The 23,503-nt window shown below is 29.5% G+C and overlaps 3 protein-coding genes across 4 annotated transcripts in view; 2 read left to right on the top strand and 1 right to left on the bottom strand.

Moving 5' to 3' along the window:
• LOC117167192 (endoplasmic reticulum metallopeptidase 1-like) overlaps positions 1-8,614 on the bottom strand; it is a 32,237-nt gene extending 23,623 nt beyond the window's left edge. Inside the window, exons 1-5 of one of the 2 annotated variants that reach the window (XM_033351918.1) lie at positions 8,440-8,614; positions 4,590-4,962; positions 3,374-4,048; positions 3,171-3,302; positions 2,969-3,089 (exon numbers count right to left, since the gene is read on the bottom strand). In XM_033351918.1, the coding sequence (XP_033207809.1) occupies positions 2,969-3,089; positions 3,171-3,302; positions 3,374-4,048; positions 4,590-4,592 (931 nt within the window). In that variant the 5' untranslated portion in view covers positions 4,593-4,962; positions 8,440-8,614. Of the gene's footprint in view, positions 1-2,968; positions 3,090-3,170; positions 3,303-3,373; positions 4,049-4,589; positions 4,963-5,062; positions 5,243-8,439 lie in introns of those variants that run through there. The other variant, XM_033351917.1, reaches the window with a different exon arrangement.
• LOC117167193 (trimeric intracellular cation channel type 1B.1) lies at positions 5,661-11,950 on the top strand. The gene is made up of 7 exons (XM_033351919.1): positions 5,661-5,924; positions 9,138-9,294; positions 10,109-10,204; positions 10,291-10,379; positions 10,474-10,561; positions 10,658-10,778; positions 10,853-11,950. The coding sequence occupies exons 1-7, from the start codon at positions 5,804-5,806 to the stop codon at positions 11,006-11,008; spliced, it is 828 nt and encodes a 275-aa protein (XP_033207810.1). The 5' UTR covers positions 5,661-5,803; the 3' UTR covers positions 11,009-11,950.
• A 9,713-nt stretch (positions 11,951-21,663) lies between these two features.
• The window catches only part of LOC117168181 (spermine oxidase-like), a 4,573-nt gene continuing 2,733 nt past the window's right edge, over positions 21,664-23,503 (top strand). Inside the window, exon 1 of the mRNA XM_033353636.1 lies at positions 21,664-21,904. Within this exon, the coding sequence (XP_033209527.1) occupies positions 21,688-21,904 (217 nt within the window). The 5' untranslated portion in view covers positions 21,664-21,687. The remainder of the gene's footprint in view (positions 21,905-23,503) is intronic.

Raw genomic sequence — 23,503 nt, 5'->3', positions numbered from 1 at the left:
AATAAAAGATGTAAAAAAAATATTTCAACAATCAATTCCAACGGCATCAGCCGGTAACGTTGTACACGAAAAGGCGTAACCTCTAGAGCCTCGTCTAGTGGCTCCAGGTTTCCTATTTTCGTGTACAACGTTATCGGCTGATGCCGTTGGAATTGATTGTTGAAATATATTTTTTTACATCTTTTATTATTAATCTTTGTACTTAAACGTAGTTTTCTTTCGGCTCTTGCATTTCTTAAAGTTTGAGACCGATATTTTATGTATAAAAAAAGTTCGAACGTTCAAAAAATGTTGAGGTTCAGAAAAAAGATGAAATAATTTTCTGTGAAGTTCCTACCAAAATTCAGTACCTAAACGTACTTTATTGTACTCTAATACAATTCCCAAAGTTTCAGCTCGATATTTTATTTACAAAAAAACTTCTTAGGTTCAAAAAAACATTCAGTGAACTGAAAAACTGTGGTCGGTAATATAGGTATTTAGCTGTGTCACATGCCCTTAATCATTCGATTTAAAAGGGGGGGGGGGGTTATAATAAAATTGCTATAATCAGACTCACTTAAGAGATTAAACATAGTGTCAAAATTGGCATAAATTATAAATAATATTTTTATTTATTATTTGTATTAATTATATTATATATTATTTATATATTACTTTTATGTGTGTACTTATAATAATAAACTTATGGCATAAATCATGCAGGCATCAAATTTAAAAAATGTCTTTCTTTAGGAATACAGTGTAAAAGTTTTAGATAGAAAACTCCATTTGATAATAATTTTCTTTTTTATTATTTTAGTCATTTATTTTTAACAAAGAAGAAGACATCGAATATGTTAAACACAGTAATAATATACGTAGAAATTTAAGTGTTCTTTCTATCAGAAAATCCTATTGATTTTCCAATTATATTTTCAAAAATGAAATTAATTGTTGAACCCATTAATTTTTTAAGTTATAAAGCATACCAAAATTTAAAAAATAGTATTTGCATTAAATTCCATAAAGAGATATTGATATTTTTGCATTTTAGGCAGGTATCTTAAATTTCTAAAAGATTTTACTGTGTAAATTCTAATATTAATGTACAGAAGTGCTTTTCTGTCATAATTTGATGAAATTTTGCATACAATTTAATTCAATTCCTTACACGAGAGTTGCGATAGAATTTTACTTTCCCAATTTCAGGTCATTTTAATTCCAGAATTATTAGAGACTTTTTAGACGAAGAGAAAAATATCATTAATGAAAAATATTCGCATTATATGAAACTAATTAATCTCTGACATGAAATATTTACTAAGATAAAGAAAAGCTTTGTAAAATAATTCCTACTTGACTAAATATAATTATTATTTAAAAATGAATTAGCTTTCAATTTCTCCGAAGCCCATATCTTAATAAGTATTTTTTAATGAAAAAAATTATTCACGTTTAAAATGTTTCCTAAAATTTTTTGGATATTGTTTTTTAAAGAAAAAAATTTTTGTTTTGTTGAATTCGTCTGTTTGGTTGAAAATTAATCTTCTGTGTAGAAAATTCAATTATCTGGTTAAAAATGTACTTATTTTGTTGATAATTCACCTATGTTGGTAGAAAAGTGATCCTCTTTGTTGAACATTAACCTTTTTGGTTGAAAATTCAACTAATTTTCATAAAAATCATCTATTTGGTTCAAAATACAATGATTTAATTGAAAATCAGTAAGTTTTGGTTGAGGATTCAACTATTTTCTTGAAAATTCTACTTTTTTCATGTTATGGTTGAATCAACTTTATTTTATTTAAAGTTGACATCTTTTTGTTTAATGTATCAACTATCACGTTTTTTATTAATAATCCACATTTTTCGTTGAAAATTAAACTGCACTCAAAACTAAGATGACTAAATAATTTTGTTTGTCAATTTAAAGGTTTTTTTAGTTTGGAATAATTTCTAGGGTCTAGTTTTTTTTTGTATATTTAATTAATTGCAAAGTCGAAAAAGTGTATTTTTCTGTTCCGTTTAATTTCAACTTTTTTCTTTTCCAAAGTCCTATTTTTTCTATTTAATTTCTTATTAAAATTTAATAATTTTTTTTATCAATTAATTTAAAACAGATCTACAATTTAAATTATTCTTTGAAAAAGTGCGATTGATAAATATGAATTTTATAAGTTTTTAATAATAATCGAATTTCTTATTATTTGATTTTTGTCGTTTCTGAATTTAAAATGCTGAACTAATAAGTGTTACAAATGAAAATGATACTCATTTAAAAAACATTTCTCTTGAAAATGTCAAAAATGTGTTACTCAAAGATAAGAATATGAAGAAAAGATGAATTTAAAATACATATTTAAAATTAGTTATTATATATATTAGCATTCAAATATTCAGGATAGATTTAAGAGATTTCAATCATTTCAAAAATATGATGAAATATTCATAAAATATTTGAAAAATTTCAAAAGATTTCACAAAGATTGCAATGATTCCCCAAAGATATCACAAATATTTTAAAGGTTTTGCGGATAGATTTAAAAGATTTCACAGACATCAAGGATTTCCCAATGATTTCCACAATTTCAACTTTTTTACAAATAGTTTATAAATACTTTTAATGATTTCACAAAGATTTCAAATATTTCAATGATTTTTCAAAGATTTCAATAATTTCAAAAATATTATAAAACATTTGAAATATTTTTATTTTATTTTTTAAGAAAGATTTCTCTTGAAAATGTCGAAAATGTGCTACTCAAAGATAAGAACGTAAAGAAAAGTTGAACTTAAATTGCATACTTTAAATTAGACATTCTATATTAGCCTTTGCGACTATTTTCCGGATCGAAAATATTTTTAAAGGGAAAAAGAAAAATTATGAGCATTAGCGGCCAATTACTAGATAGAAAAAGTGCCAATAGTGGCATAAGTCTGAGTCCTAAAATTATTAGCTTAAAAAAATATATAATTTTATTATTACCTGATACTTTTCCAAAGTCTCTGAAAATTCTGAAGTCCGTATCCCCAGGGACTATTCCACTTTGAAATATTTCCTGAGCCAGAGAGGATGCGTAAGGATAAGGTACAGTCTGAGAGTATACCTGAGGAAAAAAATGTTAAATATAAAACAAACTTGAAAATCGAAGTTCTTCTTCAAAACTGTTAATTTTCGTTCGCCTTACCTCAAGAATCCAAGGATTTCCTGGTCCAGCTTGAAACAGAAGTTCCCTGCCTCCAGCGCCACAGGCTTCTAAATTAATAAAGGCTCTCACTTCTTTCGCCCATGGATGCTGAGTAATAAATCCATGTGATGCCTGAAACATTCAATCCTGTAAACTTGATTCCGCATGCTTCACCGATATTAAAATTGTCAAATTATATTAACCTCAAGTATATTTTCCTCAGCGCCATTGAATAAAAAAATTATATTATTCTTAAGAAGTTGCGGACTTTGAGACATGACTCTTAAAACTTCGAGCATAACAGCACATCCAGCAGCATCGTCAGAGCCACCAGGACTTTGTATAAAAGTATCAAAGTGACAGTTAAGAAGTAAGCTATGTTTCGAAGGCCTCTGAGGTCCCAGCTTAACGATCACATTTTGAACATTTTGATAAACATTTGTGAAGCCGTCTAAAAATTTTAATGGAAAGGCTCCGCTGTGTTTTGTAATGTCCAAGACTATTTTATGATTTTCGCTGGCATCTCGAATGATCCCGTTGATCGCTGTCGTCAAATATCTAACGGCAAGAACTTCATTTTCGTAGCTTCCAGCCACGTGAGGTCCAACTGATGTTAAATTAACGACATGAGTGCGAGATCTTTCCGCAATGAATCGATCTGGAAATAGGCCTTCCGATTCAACGAGCTGCGGCTCTGGTAAAATTTTCTCCAAGACTATCACGATCAGAGAAATGGAGAGGAAGAACGTCAACACGAAAAGCAAGTGTTGCGTTCCATTTGGTAGTGGGTACAGTTTCTTTGGGATATGCTTTGAGCTATAAAAATTTTCCTCCAGTGATCGTCTGGATAAATGTTGCCTTTGCCTCACACCGTCCATCTGGAATCCAATTATATTTGAATTTATTGTAAGGCCGTGGCGACGTGCACCGCAATTTCGTTAGAAATAGCCGGAAAATATTTCTGTCTGGGCTCCTACTTATGGCTGATGATTTTATTTTGCATTTAATATTTGTCTATGAAGAAAACGAAAAAGTTTATAATATTCCATAAATGCCAGAATACACCGGTGCCTTAGCCCCCCCCCCCCCCCCCCCCCCCCCCCCCCCCCCCCCCCCCCCCCTAGCAACCGCAAATAATTTATGACCACATTTCACTTCGATTTAACAACAAATCTAAAAGACTAATTATAGACATAATGAATATATACATTAAAAATGTAAGTTTCATATAAAAAGAATGAGTACTTAGGAACAAAATTCTCTGTATTTTCGTTTTTTATTTTAAAAAATCTCAAAGGTGATTATCGTGCCGATAATCATATGAATCGTAAGGTTATCGAACAATATATTTTGAGGTTAGGATGCCGAGAGTACAAGAGCAGAACACTTAGCCATTAAAAGAATGAAAATTAAGCTTACCATTTTTCTTGATTCTTTTCACGGAACAGACGGCACAAACTATCAAAAACAGAAAGTTAATTTTGACATTGAAACGATTTAGTTTTACTGCATTTTGCCGCATTGAATGCGCTAGGCGCAGGAACTGTTCCGGACTTTTCGGCGTTTATTAATCAGGTAGAAAAAATTTAAAAACTATTTATTTTTCTTAATAAAGGAATTGTATTCCTTAAAAAATGTACATCACTTCGAAAACTTTTATTTTCTTCTCACGTACCATTCAATTAAAATAAGAAAACACTTTTGTTCTGCGAAAGCAGAGTCAGGCACAAATAGCAGACGATTTCTCTCATTCGTTCGAAACTTCAAAATAATTTTAAAAGTATCTCGAATTCTGCAAAAGAAAATTATTTTAGTGATATGTCCAATCTTTTTTTTTTAATTTTATTCTAATTTGTCAATCGTATTTGCACTTGGAAAGGAAATTATTTTACCAGAATATAGATATTTATGAACGATTTATCACGAATGAAATCTTTCATTTCATCAGGAGAAATAGTCAAATCACGGAAGAACATGCAGTGAACTTTAGTTTATTGAACAATATTTTTTTATCTATTCACAAGTACACGTCAACAAAATAAAGCATTGAAAGTGCTTTAACTTGTGAAAATGCAAACGTGGCAAAGTCCGCTTAAGACAAGAAAACTGAGTTACACAAGTGAAAATGTAAAATTACGAATAAATTAAACAATTATTAGATGCAAATATGTTCATTTGTCACTGATATCAGTGGCATTTGTGCAGTACTTTATCCGCCAACGATTTGAATTTCAAGGAGCAGCGCCATCTACAACACGAGAGTCCTAAACTGGTCCTAATCTCAAAATTATTTTTATGTTTTTCTCCTTTTCCTGAACTTTCGACCAGTTTCATTTATATTTTATGGAATATATTTCATTTTGGGAATATTTATATGCAATGAACTATAATATTAACTGAAGAAAGAATTCAGTTAGTGCAATAAATACTTTTTCTATTTAAAATATAGCGGGAACACCAGCAGACGACTGTCAGACGAGCAGAAGACGAAAAAAAAGTCAAAAGTAGAAACAAGCAGTCGACTCAAGTCGACGCGAAAAGGCGCGTCAGTATTTTCCTCTAAACGAGGTTTTTTAACAAAAAATTCGAGTAGTTTTTATTGATAAGTAAGACGAAGAAAGAAAGTCTGTAAAATGGATCCCGAGGCATTCCTGGACATGGCCAACCAGGTCATCAAATTGAAGATGTTCCCATACTTCGACATCGCAAACTGTGTACTTTGCGCGCTGCACGTCAAAGAAGATTTAGGACCCGGTAAGCTCAAGCCCACCGGGAAAATTCTAAATTTAAATCTCCCCTAGTCCCCTGAGCTTGCTTCGAGATAGCTGAAAGCCTCAAATCTGTGCCCACGGCATCTTTCTATTCCTAATTTAGATTTTTTTTATCAAACTGTCGCTTTTTTCGTCCTCAAGTTCCAACTAAAATCTGTAAAACCACGTCGTTTAAAAGTATCATTTGATACTTCAGTTTCCTTCCTTTTTTTGTATTCACTGATACTGAATTGACTGCCAAATTTGGAAAATTGACTTAAAATATGAATAAAACCTTGTTAAAATTGAGAAGTTGGATTTTTGTTCCTGATATAATTTTTCCGTGTTTGGAACTATTGTTTATTGAATGTTCTTAATTTAATTATGATCAATCAAAACCTATGGCTTATTATTTTTTTAAATATTATTACTATTTGAAAAAATGTTTATTTTAGTTTTGTTGCTATCTTTTATTTTTTTGTCGAATCTACTTGCCAAATTTTTTATAATTACTAAATGTTTTTAAATTTTGGAAATTTACCAAAAGCATCAAAACAGCTGCCATGTAGACATGCATTTTTGGCAGTATCTATCTTTCTGTATCCTAGATAACCTAGCTATTCTATTTTTATAATTATCTCATGATTTATAATCGGATTTGGTCAAGATACACCTGTAAAGTTACTCCTGTATCTTTAAAATCTCGTTTATTTAACGTTTTTCTTATTATTCTTATTCAGATTTATTTTAATGAAGAGACCAAAATTTGTTGTCTTTTAAAATATTTTTACAATAAAGTTTCCTAATTTCTGCTACTAAATTGAATGCAGGTTCAACCCCCGAAATAAGAAATCATTTTTAGAAAAAATGATTGGTTAATATAGCTGTTTGAACCAATTATAGCATACATTATTCTATAAACAATTGATGATTTTTTTCTGGGTCTAAAAAGCATTTAAAACCAATGTCCAATTTTTTCTCATATATTCTTGACAGCAAAAAATATGCCCTATGTTTTTTTTAAAATAAAAACTTATTATTATTAAAATACATAGTTCATTCATCTTTTTTTGTTATTGACTTTGTATGAACTAGATTGAAATTCTTGAATTTCAAACATTTACTTTAAAATACTGTCAGAATATTGTTAAATTGTGGAAGTTTTTAATTGATATTATTTATTTTATATTATTATTGTTTTATTTTAGTTTTCTGATTGAAATGTTTTTCAAAAATTCTCAAATTTCAAAAATATCAGTTTACAATTGTTTAATAATTTTTTTACCCGCTCATATTGTTGACTAAAAAATGTTTACTAAACCTTTTCTAGACTAAAATATTATTTCACGGAATGTATATGCGATTTTGAAAATTTGCCAATTTAGCCAAAAGTTAGAATTTTTTTTAATTTCAGAGATGCTTTCAAATTAAAAAATATTTGGGGAAACAATTAGCATCTTTGATAATATTAATATTTGGAGCTGACACAAATTGGGTGAAATAATATATTCATCTTTTATTTTTCTTATTGACTTATATATGAACTTAAAGTTCTTGAATGTCGAACATTAAATTTAAAATATTGTCACAATATTGTTACATATAATTCTCCAATTTCGAACATTACAGTTTCATTTTTTTAAATTGTTTTGTTACCCGATGATATTGTTTACGACATAAAATATGCCCTACATTTTTTAAATTGAAATCTTATGTTACAGAATATGAACACGATTTTTACCATTTTTTAATTAAGCCAAAACTTAAAATTTCTTAAAATTTCGGAGATGCTTTCGAGACGAAAAATACGTGGAAAAAATTAAGCATCTTTCTAAATGTTAATGCTTAAGGCTGATACAAATTGTGAAAACAAATTCTTGAATTTTTAACATTCAATTACAACTGCTGTCAGAATATTACCACATTTTAGAAGTTTTAAATCATTTTTTTTAGCTTTCTAATTGAAATGCTTCAAATTTCAATTTCAGAAATTTCCGTTTACAATTTTTGCATCTTTCTTTTTTGCAATTTTGCTTCTAATAATAATTTTCTATTGCTGTTTATAATGAATGTCTTTTTTGATCAGAATATATTAAATTTTATAGATAAAATTGAAAATGGATACCTAATATTGAGTTAAAGAAATAATGACATATATTTAAATACATTTTTAGAAATTTGTTTCAATTGAGCTGAATTGAATTGAATCGAGATCTTAAGAATGATCACTCAAGCATCAAATTGCTTTCTAAACTTTAAAGAGTGTTAATCAATGACACATTAATATAGATGTCACAGATCATTGAAGCAGGACATTTCAGGTCCTTCATTTATAATCAAGGTTATAAAAATCTATTCTTTAAAAGAGGCAAAACATTATTCTTTTTCTGAAACAGTTTTTTTTGTCAATTTGTCTAGAATTTTACATAACTTTCAGAAATGTGATAGAAAACAATGTCTATTGAAACTTGTATTTTAAATTATCATGTTATTAATTTTATTTCAAGAAAAATACTTACCGGCAAATTTATAAATACAATTGAATAATGTCAACTAGTCAAACGGTCAAAGCAAACTGATAAAATATTGCAGCGATAAATATTCGCTGACTAATAAATTGGAGAATGTTTGATTCTGCAGTTCTTCGTGAATGAAATTGAAGTATTAAATATTTTAACTTTGCGACTTGTCAGCTTTGAACCAGTTTATATTATCACTCTAGTTGCTAAAAGTATTGAACTAATTTTTAATAATTGAACATCTAGAAAAACAGAATAAAAACGTGCTTCTTTATAGACCATGAGAAATTGGAGTTTCCCTAAAGATGCCCAATACTTATTATTTTTAATGTTTAAAAAAAACATTACTTGTAAAATAAATATATTTCATAAATATCTCCAGAAATTTAATAAAAATTTCATATATTCTTTTCTCCAAAAATAACGTCATGCATTTTATTCCCGCACATATACTCGTATATATGTATTTTGCATGTAAGTTGGTTTGTAAGGATTCCTATCGATCTAACCAACAATTTCGTACTATTGGTACATATTATGACAAGATATATTTTTCACTCTCAGCAAATATGAATTTTTCCTTAATTAATATTTATTATTTTATTGTTTATTGAAGGGAAAAATTATATATTTATACACTTTCCATCGAATTAGGAAAAAATCCATTGAAAATTATTTTTTGAATTTTTATTTTACAGGAGCTCACACATTCTCTAGAAAACATCCCTTATCATGTTGGCTCTCCACAATGTTGGTTGTTTTTGCGAGTGGAATGCTGTGTAATGGATTATTAGGAGAACCTATTTTATCACCATTAAAAAATACACCACAAGTTGTTGTTGCAACTATTGTCTGGTCAGTTGAATATAAAAAGATTTAAGAAATTTTTTAGACAAAATTGAATAAGTTCTATGTAATTCTTACAAGTAAAATATTAATCTTTATTCAAATAAATTTAAATCATCTTATAATTTAAATATAGACCAGCGTTTAAATATTATGTAACACTCTTACGTTACACTTTTCAAATTTAAAAATCTATCTAATTTATTTAAAAAAAAAGATTTTTCATTTATCTAAATTAATTCTTTTAGCAAAATTAATAATAGACAAATTTTATATCAAATTCATTCTAATTTTATATTGTAATTGTGGGGTGGCAGTCCAGAATTAGATGAACATTTGCTTGAAAATGGGCATAGAAAATTTAAAAATAAAAGTATTTAAAGTTTTAGTTAAAAGGTTAACGTATTATTTTAGCGCGGTAATATTTTCTTCTCCCTTCACAATATTTTTCGAAATTATGATCGTTTATTAAAAAAAAAGTTTCTTTTTATAGTGCTTTCAACACGTAATCGTTTATCTGAGTGCGATACCGTCACACTAAAATTGGATTTTCTGAGAACAGAAAACTTGTTTACCCTCATTCAAAAACTCCGCAAGTTTTAATTATTTAACTGAAAATTACATTTTTTGTCGCAATCCGTTCCAGTTTATGGTCAATGTCACTTTGAGGTTTTAAAGAATTTTTTTTCACTGTAATGAAAAATTCGGTTGTTTTTTTGTTGTTTGTTATCTAGTTTTGTACTGTCATCTTTCAATTATAATTGTATGTATATATCAAATATTGAATTTTATAATTTTATTAATTAAACTACAATAACCCCAGGTATATAATATTTTACACACCCTTCGACATTGGATACAAAATTGCAAAATTTTTGCCCGTTAAGATTATATGTTCGGCGATGAAAGAAATATACAGGCAAGTTTTAGAGGTCAAATAAATAAGTAAACATAGTCAGCTAAAACAAATAATCATAAAATTGTACATAAAATATTTTCCTTCAGATGTAAAAAAGTTTATGACGGAGTGACTCACGCAGGAAAGTTATATCCAAATGCATATCTTATAATGATTATCATCGGAACGCTGAAAGGTCAGTTCATTACAAAAATCATAAAAATGCATTAAAAGTTATAATATTGAATAAATATAAAACAAATCGAAAATAATTACTAAATTGCTCACAGGAAATGGTGCTGGTTTCACCAAACTATTCGAGCGTCTCATTCGTGGAGTTTGGATGCCATCGGCAATGGAATTCATGCAACCAAGCTTGTATGTTGTTAACAATTATAGTTAAAACAACATTTTTTTCTAAGATAGAGAGAGAGAGGGAGATTAAAAAAAAATTATATCGATCCTTTTTTTCAGTCCTACGAAAGCATCGCTCGTTGCCTCCATTATTTTTGTCCTCGATAAAAAGACTGACCTTATCTCTGCGCCTCATGCTTTAGTATACTTTGGAATTGTAATCTTCTTCGTTTACTTTAAGGTAAATTAAAATCCAGTATGCAATTTATTTTTACTTCTAACGCATAAATACTTGTAACAAATTTTACTTTTCAGCTATCATCAATTTTATTGGGTATTCACGATCCTTTCGTACCTTTTGAGAATTTATGCTGTGCCCTCTTCCTGGGTGGCATTTGGGATTCCCTAGCGAAATTATTAGGACGTGGTCAAACCAAAGACGAAAAAGCAGATCCTAAGAAAACTAACTAATATTTACGAGGTAAATTTTCACAACCATTTTTTTTAAGTTCATATTTTAAATTATTACTTTTAAAGAACTCTTGACGAAATCTCGCAACCTGATGAACCAGAAAACTTAAACTAGTCAACACTTGATATACCCAAAGTACAATAACATATTGTATATAAACAGATCATATTGAGATAATCGCGCAATTGCAAAAGAAATCGTTTTATATGCAATTCGCTCATATTTTCGCCTCTCAAGTAACTTGATCGCAAAGCTAGGAACCAAAATGTGTCGAAATGATCGATTATTTGAAATATAACGTACCGATTTTCCGAATTACGAATGTACATGTAAATTATTTACGTATCGAATGTTAGTAACATCAAGCATTATCTTAAATTTCACGTCAAACAGGATAGATATATTTTGTACCAAGTTTATATCACGACAACAATTTAGATCAATTTAAAATTCTGAAGTTTCTTTGAATGGCTTCCATCGGTATTTAGAAATGTGCAGTTTTATTTATTTTAATGTTACGACCTTAGTATTATGGATATATTTAATATTTAAACAAAAACTCTTTCAAAGTATTTTTAGAATATTTGCGGTTTGTATGAAACTGTTTTGTGTAACATTGTAACGAGATTGAAAAACTGTATTATAATTTTAATCGTTCGCAAAGCGTTCTCAAAGCGTTCTCAAAGCTCTTTTTGAAGAATATTCTTTAAAAAATGTTTTAATTTTAATCTTTAAATGTGCAATTATTATTAAATATTTTTAAAATCTCACTTTTCACCTGCCTATTTTAAAGTAATTTTCCACTATTGAAATCTTCTTTCGAAAGATAATATAATCTTCCGAATATCCATTTCACGTCCTGCAGTTTTCGAATTATTTTCGCGTGTATCATTCTTTCTCCATCTTCGACTTACTTCATTTTATTGTAAATATACATATATTCAAAATGTGTTCTTTCCTTCAAACGTAGATGTATTTTTGATTTATTATCATAGTTCATTGAAACTTCATATTAGGTCAAAAAACATGTACCAGTATGGAATTTATTGATATGAAATTTTTATGAGACCAAAATGTGTACTGAAGAAATAAATGAAAGTTATTCTAATTTTGAGCTATTATTCCCATATATATATGTTTACTGATTTTTCCGACACAGTCCTAAACTTAAGACTCGTAATTGTGTTTCATGTATAAAAATAATGATTCAAGAAATTTTCAATTAGATATCGAGACATCAGTTTTCTTTTCAGTAGTGATTCTGGATTTATTCTTTAAAATCACGTATTATAATATTTATCCCAGATAAGCGATTCAACCTTATAGAATTTTTGAATCCGAAGTTGACTTCGAATAATTATGAGAGATTTTTTATTTTCTAGATAATATTTTGCCTCGATTAAAATCAAATTCAAAATCCTATTTAACATTAAATAATCAAGTGAATGTATAGAAATCCTGAAACTAAAACCAAGAACCCATCGACCAAATTTGGACAACCGCCATAAAATGATCCTACTGTAATTTAAAAAAAGATGCCCTTTGAATGAAAAAACTTTCTTCTTCATAACAAAATCTTTGGACAAAAATAAAAAAGAGGAAAGAAAAATGAGAAGGCAGCCAACCAAATCCCTCTCCTCTCTTTTACACAATGACTATATTTCGAGGATCAATCGCACATAATATTCTTAAACTATGGAAAGTATTTTTTTCTTTTTGAACAGAGCATGATAAATAATGCAACAAAATAGTTTTGATTTATCGACAGAATTTGTTTTTATTTTGACTAGATTACGAGGAGTAATTGCAAATAATATTCTTAAACCCTCAACCATATTTCATTTGTTTCTGAATATAGAGTCTCTAGTGAATAATAACATAATATTTTGTAATTCTGGATAATATTTGTTTATATTTCAACTAGATTTCAAGGAACAATAACACGAACTATTTTCAAACTCGGAACAATAGTTCTTGGTTTTCTGAATTGAGTTTGGTGAATATTAAATTCTGGAGAGTATTTTTTTTATACTATAGAGATGAAATTTGAGTGGAGTAATCGCACCAAATATTATAAAACTCTGGACCGTATTTAGATTTTGTTCTGCTGTGTGAAAAAGAATCCTGTACAATATTTTGAAATTATGAGTAACAATTTGGTTTCAATGCGACTCCAAAGCTTCATAACTTCCATGGTTAATATCTTTATTATTTATTATTATTACATTTTCTTTTTCTGTTTTCGGTACATGCAATTTCGATAGGTTTATTTTAAAATAATTCGGAGTCCATATTGAGTGAAAATAAAAAAATCTAGATAATTCGCTTAGAGAATATTGTTTCAAAAAAGGTATTTCGTATGCAAGTAAAATGCACACTTTTTCGATTAGTTCTTACCTCAATTATGATAAAAATAGTGATAAGAAAGATTAATAAGGATACTTTGATTTTAAATCCATTCTTTAAATGTTAAATAATAAAATCTTTATTTCAATGCTTGTAAAAACTATGGAAAGGTAAGTATAAATGCTGGGAGAAAAAATAATGAACTACAAAAATGTAATCGCGCAAATTATTATTACTTTTGCCAACATTGTATGGATACACATTTTTCTATGATAAACAATAATTTGTTGATGAATGTATTTTCTAGTAAATTCATTCGTCTATTAATTTAAATAAGAAAATACAACATATTCATTTTAAAAAAATGTAAGCACTGCCGTGCGACCGGATGACAGCCAGGAACCTGGAAATGTCAGGGACATTTTTTCGGAGAGCGTACCTATTTTTTAAAAATTGCAATATTAAATTTAATAACAATGATTCTTCATTTCTAAAAGTAGCTTTATATTACTGTATTGAACTATTTTGTTTAAAATTCGTGTTTGTTATTGTATGAAATCAATTTTTTTAATGCAAATTTAACTGTTCTGTTTTGAGTTGAAAATTAAAATTCAAGTATCTGGTTAAAAATGCATGAATTTTGTTAACAATTCTTTCTTCTTGATTGAAATATTAACTAACTATATTTTTCGTTCCGATTGCATATTTTTCCAATGAAGATTTAATTACTTAGTTGAAAGATACTGTTTAAAAAAAATTAATTTATTGTTATTAAAGATTCATAATTTTAATTGAAAATTCATCTCCTGCTTTGTTTAAAATTAAGCTATTTTGTTGAAAATTCGTTTTTTCTTTGGTTAAAAAGTAATAATTTTTTCTGGATATTTTTTATTCATTTTTAAATTATTTTTTTGTTATTGAAAATGTAACTATTCAATACCTGGTTGAAAAACTATCTTTTTTAGTTGAAAATTTTGATTTTTTTGCCACAAATTCCAGTTAAAAATGTGAATATTTTTTTATAATTATTTATTTTATTGCAAACTAATTTTTTACTGTAAAATGCAACTAATTCCAATTTAAAATTGTATCCTTTTTGTTGGAAATTCCCCTGTTTGGTTATGCATTTATTTTTAACCAAATTGAACTATTCAATGGTTGGTTGAAAATTTATCTTTTTAATTGAAAATTCAATTTTGGTTATAAAATCAACTATGCCACTTTATTGTTGAAACTTGATCTTTTTACATTCTCATCCTAATGAGAAGGTATTGGTTTTATGTGAAAAATGACTCGCGGATTTCACCAAATGTCGACGTTTTGAGATCCCCTGAGTCATAAAAAATCATTTTTACGTCGGTGTCTGTCGTCAATGTTGTCGTCGTTGTCCTTGTTGTTGTATTCGCCGTTGTTGTTGTTCTCGTCGTTGTAGTCTGTAAACACGGTAAAATTTAAACGAATTATTCGATTGGATTGTCCTTTGGCAGACTATTTGGATATGAAAGGAAAGGTCGAGTTCATTAGCCAGCTTCTTTTAAGGAAATTTTAAAATTTTAGAGCATTTTGCAAATTTTTGGTACTACTTCTTGGAAATATTTGACCATTTTTTCAACAGCTATTTATATTAGATGAAAATACGAAAAATTTATCTTCATTACTCTTTTTATAAAAGAAAAATTACCAAAGTTATAGTATTTTTAAAATCCAAAAAACCAAACGAAAATGAACATTTGAAGCCTCGAAAGCGTGATATGGGAAAAATTCAAGAAAAAAACGTTACTTTTTCAAGGCCCTACAAGATTGTCTAAGCATATTTTTAAATTGTACTAACAAAAAATCGAAAATTCAAATAAATGAGAATAAATGAGACAACATCTATTCAACCAAAAAATATTTACAAATTCTGTACGAATATTTTTTTGATAGGCAATAAGAATAAGTATGTTTTAATTTCCATGCATATTATGAATTGTAATAATATAAATTTATTGGAATGATACATGCTTGAGCGCAGCTAAGAATATAATTTAACCCATTAACACCCAAAAGACCGAAAAACTAAGCTTAACTTTGCTGATGCAGTTGTGGTAGTAAAACATGTAGCATATGTTTGAAACTTAACATACTTATGTTTTCAAAACCGCTCTACAAGATGAAGTTGTCAAAATAATTGCTCGCTTACCAGGAAATTCAATATAGCGGCATTTATAACAAAAAACACGGAAAAATTTAAGACAAAAAAATTTTTCTGCTGGATTTCGTATCGAAAGATTGTTTTCATTCAACAAAATTTGTGCAGAAAAGTGCACAAAACATATTGAACTTTCGAAAAATGGAAAACAATAACTTTAAAATTTAAGATGGATGTCTCAAAATGGCGAATTTAACAACAAAAATGGTTATTTCTACCCTCAAGTGACGGCAATGAATTTGACTATTACCTAAACAACCTATATATTTTTTTCATGGTTTTCGGGTCACTTATTACAAATCTGGCTGCGAAATTTAAAAATTAATTTGTTTAAACTATTTGTTGAAACAAATTATTCCGAAGAATTAGATTGTTCACAAGAGAACCGAGTAAAAATGCTTTGACTTGAGTTCGACTTGGTTATGTCTTGAGTTCGTCTCCAAGACATCGATGCCTGGTTGCGTCTCAAAACTGAGTTGAAACATAGACCTTCGTCTTAATTTTATGGCCACGACATTTAAAACGGCGTTTACTTGTCTCAAGTCGAGCCTTGTATTGGCTAAGGCGACGTTTACTTGTCTCAAGACAAGTCTTTTCTTGGCTGAGATGGTGTAACCTTTTTCGGCTCATAAATGAAATTAAAATTGATGGATGAATAATTTGTAATTATTAAATTAGTTATTTTTAATTAACAAATTCAGAATCACCCTTTTTGTTAGGACAGGTATACACTCGAACTTATAAACCGCTCGTGCTGGAGTTATAAGAAAGCGACTCAGGAGATAAATTTATGCCTTCAAAACATAGAAACTTGTTTCCAAGACATAAATTAAAGTCTGGCTCCGTCTCAAAACTGAGACATGCTCAAGTCAAACTTTTCGACTTCAGCATGTCTTGATTGGGGCAATTCAAGTCGAACTCAAGTCGAAGCATTTTTACTCGGGGCATATGCTTCTCACGGTTTTTGGATCCGCTGAGTACGAATCTGGCGTCAAATTTGCAAAATCAATATGTTTAAACAATTTTTTAACAAATTGTTGCAATATTGAAGTTTTTGCAAGATGCATATGCATATGCAAAATCAATGTGCTACAACAATATTTGAACCAATTGTTGCAATATTCCCTTCTGTCAGACGCCGTACTTGACGTTTACCAACTGTCACCGCGTGGAGGTCGAAGGATAGACAGTTTTTTGTTTCATTTTGTTTTGTAGTCTTTTTTTATTTTGTTTTTTAATTTTTTTTCAATTTTTTTTTAGTTTTATGGTAAACGTCAAATACGGCGGCTGATAGAAGGGAATATTGCAACCATTTGTTAAAGAATTATTTTTTAACACATTGATTTTGCGAATCTGACGCCAGATTCGTACTCAGTGGACCCAAAAACCATAAAAAGCATATCCATCTTGTGAACAATCTAATTCTTAGGAATAATTTGTATAATCAAATAGTTTTAACAAATTAATTTTGCAATTTCGAGGACAGATTTGTAATACGTGACCCGAAAAAACTTAAAGAAATATATAGGTTGTTTGTGTACTAGCCAAATTCATTGCCGTCACTTGAGGGCAGAAATAACAATTTCTTTTTTTAATTCGCCATTTTGAAACATCCATCTTGAATTGAAAAGTTGTTTTCCATTTTTAGAAAGTTAAATATATTTGTACACTTTTCTGCACCAATTTTGTTGCATGAAAAAATTTTTTCGATACGAGATGGAGCAGCAAAAATTGTTGGTCTTAAATTTTTCGTGTTTTTTGTTATAAATGCCGCTATATTGAATTTTCTGGGAAACGAACAATTTTTTGACAATTTCATCTTGCAGAGCAATCTTGAAAACATAAGTATGTTGAGTTTCAAGCATATGCGACATGTTTTACTACCACAACTGCATCAGCAAAGTTAAGCTCAGTTTTTTGGTCTTTTGGGCGTTAATTGGTTAATGCAAAATACTAAACAAATATTAAAGTAATCATGATAAATACAATTTGTACTTTATTTTGCAATATCTGAATAAGCAATCCCAGGCAGAGTTACATAAAAAATGTATTATATTTGTTATAAAAGTGTTGAGCATAATGTAGAAAAGTTGACATTTTGGACAATATTTAGTGTGGAGCACGAGATAAATGCACAATTGAACGCGAAGCGCGAGATAAATAAATTTTCGAGCAGACAAATTTTTTGTTTACTGTTATGCAATTTCAGGTTAAGACCATATTTGTTTTTATGTATAAAATTTTTTTCAGATGAAATCAGTTCACAAGGCAGCCTTCCTATTACTTCCAATTGCGAATCGTCATTTCAAAATTTTCTAGTTCATTTTAATTGGGATGCTTTTGCAGGAATATTTTTTTTGTAATATATAAATATTTCATAACATATGTGTCAAATAAATATAGAGCCAAGTATCTTCTAAAATCTCTTAATATAGTTTGAAATTGTTTTAAATCTCTTTGATTGCACCGAACAATAGTCTAACATAGGTGAGTAGGTGGGCGAACTGAAGAAATTGGTGGTGTTTACAAGAATGTAGTCACATTTATTTAATACATTACTGAATGAATAAGAATTTTCAAATTTTTGTTTTGAGGGATATTGGGCACTATATATTTCAGCATAAATTAGAATTATTTATGTGATTAAATTACAAATTATTTTTCAAATTATTATAATTGAATATAATATCACAAAACATTATTTAAACTATATTTATATTGACATTTAAATTATTATTAAATTTAATTACTTTGAATAATTACTTCTTATTTTCGCACATCATAGATTCAATCAGTATAGATTGTACATTTTATAGTAAATTCTAAAATTTATTGAGGATTGCACACTTTTTTGTGGATTGTGCAATTAGTGTAGATTGTACGCTTTATTGTAGATCATGCAAGTTACTAAATCTTTTATATTAAATATTATACAATTTATTGTAGAGTTATAATACAGATTTAATGTGTTAAACAACAATAAAATAATAATTGGGTTATTAAAAATGAAAAACATTCCAGGAAAACAAGTTTTTAATATAATTATAGATAAAAATAATACCGAGTTTTATGAAAGAAATAAAATGGAAACAGCGATTGAACTGTGTGCACTCGTTGGACCAACGATGGATGCTTTTAGGAAATTCGAGAACAAAGGCGTTTCTAATCAACCAAAAAACTAAAACAAAACCAAAGACGATACTTTAAACAAATTACACGCAATAATTAAACATTTAGTTTTATTTCAGAATCCCTGTTGTTTTTTCTTTACTTTTTGTTTATATTTTACCACGGCCGTGGCTACGGATACCGAAATGTCGGTACAAATTTCCAGATTTTTTCTTGGAAAGCAGACATTTTTATAAATGTAATTTATAACTCAAATTTTTAATTTTCACTTGCATGGAATTCATTTATGGTTTCCCCCAAAAAATAAAATAAATTTTGTATGAGAAAACACCCTGCTTATTTTTGCATACCTATATAAAACCCAGTGTGAAGTCCGTTTGTAAATATTGTAAACTTTTGTAATCCCTTTAAATATTCTGAAATCCTATGAAATCCCAATAAGCTTTTGAAATTTTCTTGATTTCCTTAAAAATGATATAATTCTCTAAAATGCCGTAAAATTCCTTGAAATCTGTTGAAAAATATGCAAAACATGTGTATATAAGTATTTCCACTCCGAAAGAGAGGTTTATTTTAAAACTTTACTGAATTATAACACAAGATATTGCTAAAAAAATCTTCATTCCTAGCCTACATCAAAGAATTATGACGTTTCAGGATTTGTTTTTCCCGGACTCATTTGGGATTTAACCAGACTGTTTTCCGTTTGCACTTTAATTAGCAACTTCAACTGGCGGATAAATTTCGGATAAATCCGGACTCTTACCAGATTTCATGTTTTTGTCTAAACAGAATTCTGATTTAATTAACCGGACAATTTCCCATTTTCACTTCAATTTCACGGAGTTTCAATTTTGAATTGCGGCTTATTTTGAGGTTGATTCAGACTCTTTCGGAAGTCAGTGTTTTTGCAAGTCTTTTCCCTGAAAGATTTCGAATTCAACATGATGATTTTCCATTTGTCCCGTAATTTCACGGAGTTGCACAAGCTCGCGGATCAATTCCGTTTGACTCAGACTCTTTCGGGAACCAAGGTTTTTGTCTAATTTTTTTTTAGGTCGAAATCTTTTCGGAGTCAACAGACCGAACACATCTTTCAGCAGGCATGTAAAATTAAAAAAAAAAACATTGAACTAGAACTACATTCTCAATCCATTCATAATCTTCTTATTAGCTACATGGAGAAAAATAGTGGTAATAATTTATTAACTTTTATTTCGAAAAATGTATCCTTGGCCTCCTTAAGTCACAGATTGTGTTGCCATCCACACTAATTACTCTATTGAAGTGACATCAATAATTCTTCAAGTATCGATATTGATTAATGGACGGCAACACCATCATTATCAAGAAGACTTGAGGTCGCATTTTTTCTTCCGAATGTTCAGTAATCAGTCCTACGATTTTATTTCTGTAATCGAGCGCTAAGCGCGATACACGTGATGAAAATATATTCGTTAAAGCCGAAGGAGTTGTGAACAACAAAAATCTGCCCGCCTCGCGGGCACATTCTATTCTAACGCTGCGCGCGCGACTGTTGGTTCTCGCGCTTCGCGCTCGATAATATATTTACCTCGCGCTGCGCGATCGGTCTTAGTATATTTCACACACTTGTGCACAAACTTTTTAAAACTGAAGGTTAAAACATTCTTTAGCATTCTTTCACAGAAATTTTATGCTAAACATTTTATTGCAACTTCTGTCGTTTTTTCATAAACTGAATTTGCTCATTTCCAATGTTATTTTTATAATTTAAACGTTACGCATACGGGCTGGACAGCGGCCTTACCGTTTTTTAACTTCTAAATTATATCCCTAATCTCACTGACTCAGACTTTGTAAATTTAATTTTCTACAGAATCATGTTCTTCTTCACTTCTACATCGCAGTTGAGGGAGCCCTATTGCTTCGTCTCCTAATAATCCACTAAAAGAGTTTCTCAAAACGTCTAGAGTGGAGAGTTTAGTAACAACAACAGTCTTATGAAACTTCGATTAATGAGGAGGGAGGGCGATTAGTTTTAACCGAGAGTCATAGCTGTTTGCGTTTTATGCTTATATATTTGAGAATCTTTGAAATACAGTGAAACCCTTCAATAGCCCTCCTTTCTATCGTCATTCCGAGAATTGACGCCAAACAAAACCGGATCGGGCTATAATGAGTTAGTTCCCACCCACCGTCAGCTGTTATAATAATGTTGTTATAAGGGCATTCAGAAAGCAAGATTTTTTCCGCTCGAAATAACCGATTGATATTACTAATAATCTCAATTCTTTTAATTAGATTTTTTTTAAATTTCAATTCTGTTGTGATTTTTTAAAACTTGAATTAAAATTTATTTAATTTCTCCGGGTTCCTTACTACTAAAACATTTGTACGTGAAGTTTCGATTTTGGGAGTATCTGAAACCCATGAAGTCACACATAGCTGATTCAAATATATATGAAAATCATCGAATCGCGACTACAGTAAGCTGTTCCAAAAATAAAAATTACTTTAATTAAATATATTTCAGTTTGATTGACTCAATTTTACAGTATTTCTCTCCTTTAACAACAAATTTTCCACTGTTGTTATTACGAATAAAAACAATTATTTTCTAGTATGTTTGATTGAAATTTAAAAAACGCAAATCACCAAAAACTTGTACAGCGATTCAATCCAATATCGGATAAAAAAAATGATTTTTTCATATTTAAAAAGTGCATGGTTAAAAATTACAGCTTTTAATTTCGATTAAAAATATCGCATTGATTGCATATAAAACGTAATGTATAAATATAACATATTTATCGTTTACGTTGAACGCTTGTCAGAATAAACTTTGACTTTGCTTTTCATCAAAAAGAAAAAAATGAAATAATTGAATCCAATGTTTGCATAATTATAGGATTAATCTACGTTACGTACGATATAGTCATAACGGCATATAAATAGGCGTAGCGGCGTGAACGGCCCATTTTCTATAAGCTTTAACATTTAGTATAAGAATAAAAGTACTTGCTAAAGACAATGTATTATAAAAATACATTGTTGATTAGTTTGGTGTCATATTCGGTGATTTTTAATTCAGTAAATGGGGATAGAGAACCACCGAGTGTAATAATTATTGGAGCTGGGGCTGCTGGTATTGCGGCAGCATCGAAACTTTTTCAAAATGGTTTTACCAATATCACTATTCTTGAAGCCGAAGAGAGAATTGGTGGACGTCTTTATACCACACAGTTTGGCAAGTCAATCAAATAATCTTCATCACACGTGACGAAAAAAACCAAATAATTTACAATTATCCCTTCTTTTGTTATTCTGGAGGGGGGGGGGGGGGGGTTCAATTAGTTTTCCTTTACAAAGCTCATTCTCACTTTCGAAATATGAGTTACTGGAAAATTTACTGATTGAAATAGGGGTTAAGCATTTCACTGATTATTTTTTTACTCAAAAAGCAAAGATAATTTCCTAATAAAATTTCAAGTTTTTTTAGTATTTTATCAAATTAAATTTATAGATTTTAAGTTTATGCTATGATTATTTGACTGTATCTTCTCAAATCTTAACTGGCACTGACAATTACTTTAATTTTACTGACAATCATTGCCACTTCACTGGTTTAGATTTAGAGAATATGAATTCAAAATGATGTTGCTCAAAGCTAAGCTAAGTATGAGAAAGTATAGAAGCAGGAATACAGATACGCAGCCACAACGTAAAAATTGTATTTCGTCAAAACTTTCAGACTTAAATTATTTTGAATGTGCTAAAATCATTTTTATATGTAAACAAATATCTATTAATTGCGATTCGGATCCCAGACCGAAACAAAAAAGATAGAGTAAGACGACATAGCTATTATGCAATGTTTTGAGCAAATAATTGTATTACATGAATCTCATTTTCGTTCCAGGTACTCTCAAAACCATGTGAAGACAAATTGTTTTTCTGTGTTCAATAGTCTTGTTCTATATGCTTTAGTTACAAGATACAGTCAACAATCCAAATTTATTTAATTCTATCTATTTGTTTCTAAAGAGGCGTATCTAGGGTGTCCCGTGTGAAAAAGTTTCATGGCAGTCTAGTGTAAGGTCTGGCCCAGATCTGGATTTATCTAGGCTTTCTAGTCAGCAATATGCGATTTGGCCCAGATCTGGTACTAGTCTTGCCCATGTATGACTTTATCTAGATCGTCTAGTTTGCCAGGCGTGGTTTGGCTCAAGACTGGCGCTGCTCAGCCATTCAAAAATAATAAAATCTATATTTTCGGTCTGGAAAGTCTGTTCTGGCCCAGGACTGGCCCTGATCAAGGAGAAAAAAGAAATAAATCTATGATCTATCTGGAAAGTCATATGTCACAAGCAGAATATTAAAATTTGTATACATCCTACTTCAAACATTTTAATATTTCAGAAACACCCCATAGATATCCTCGGATATCCCAATTTCCGCCTTCCGCTATATACGAAATTTTACCCCCGCAGTTTTAGTCGTTGTATCTATTATTTGGCTTCACTGGCATATTCAGTAAAGCTGTTTTATTAGGGTCATTTACTGGTTCACCCATTCAAAGTGGGAAAATCTCTGGTTCACCATTGATAATTCAAAATACTGATTTAACCAGCGACAATTTCACTGGTTTCGTTTAAAACAAGGAGATTATTCGATTTTTATCCACTATTCTACTTTGTATATAACGAGAAGAAATCGAGAAAACAGACTCAAATTGTTAACTGCAATATATATATACCAGGTGTATACATATGAAACCGGTATTGCCATCTAGCGGCCAGTAGGCACACTTGTAGGCACTGTCGGAAATTACCATTTGTGCTAATTG

Source organism: Belonocnema kinseyi, chromosome 2, assembly GCF_010883055.1.
Source record: "Belonocnema kinseyi isolate 2016_QV_RU_SX_M_011 chromosome 2, B_treatae_v1, whole genome shotgun sequence".
Lineage (NCBI taxonomy): Eukaryota > Metazoa > Arthropoda > Insecta > Hymenoptera > Cynipidae > Belonocnema > Belonocnema kinseyi.
This window is presented reverse-complemented; position numbering and strand designations above follow the sequence as displayed.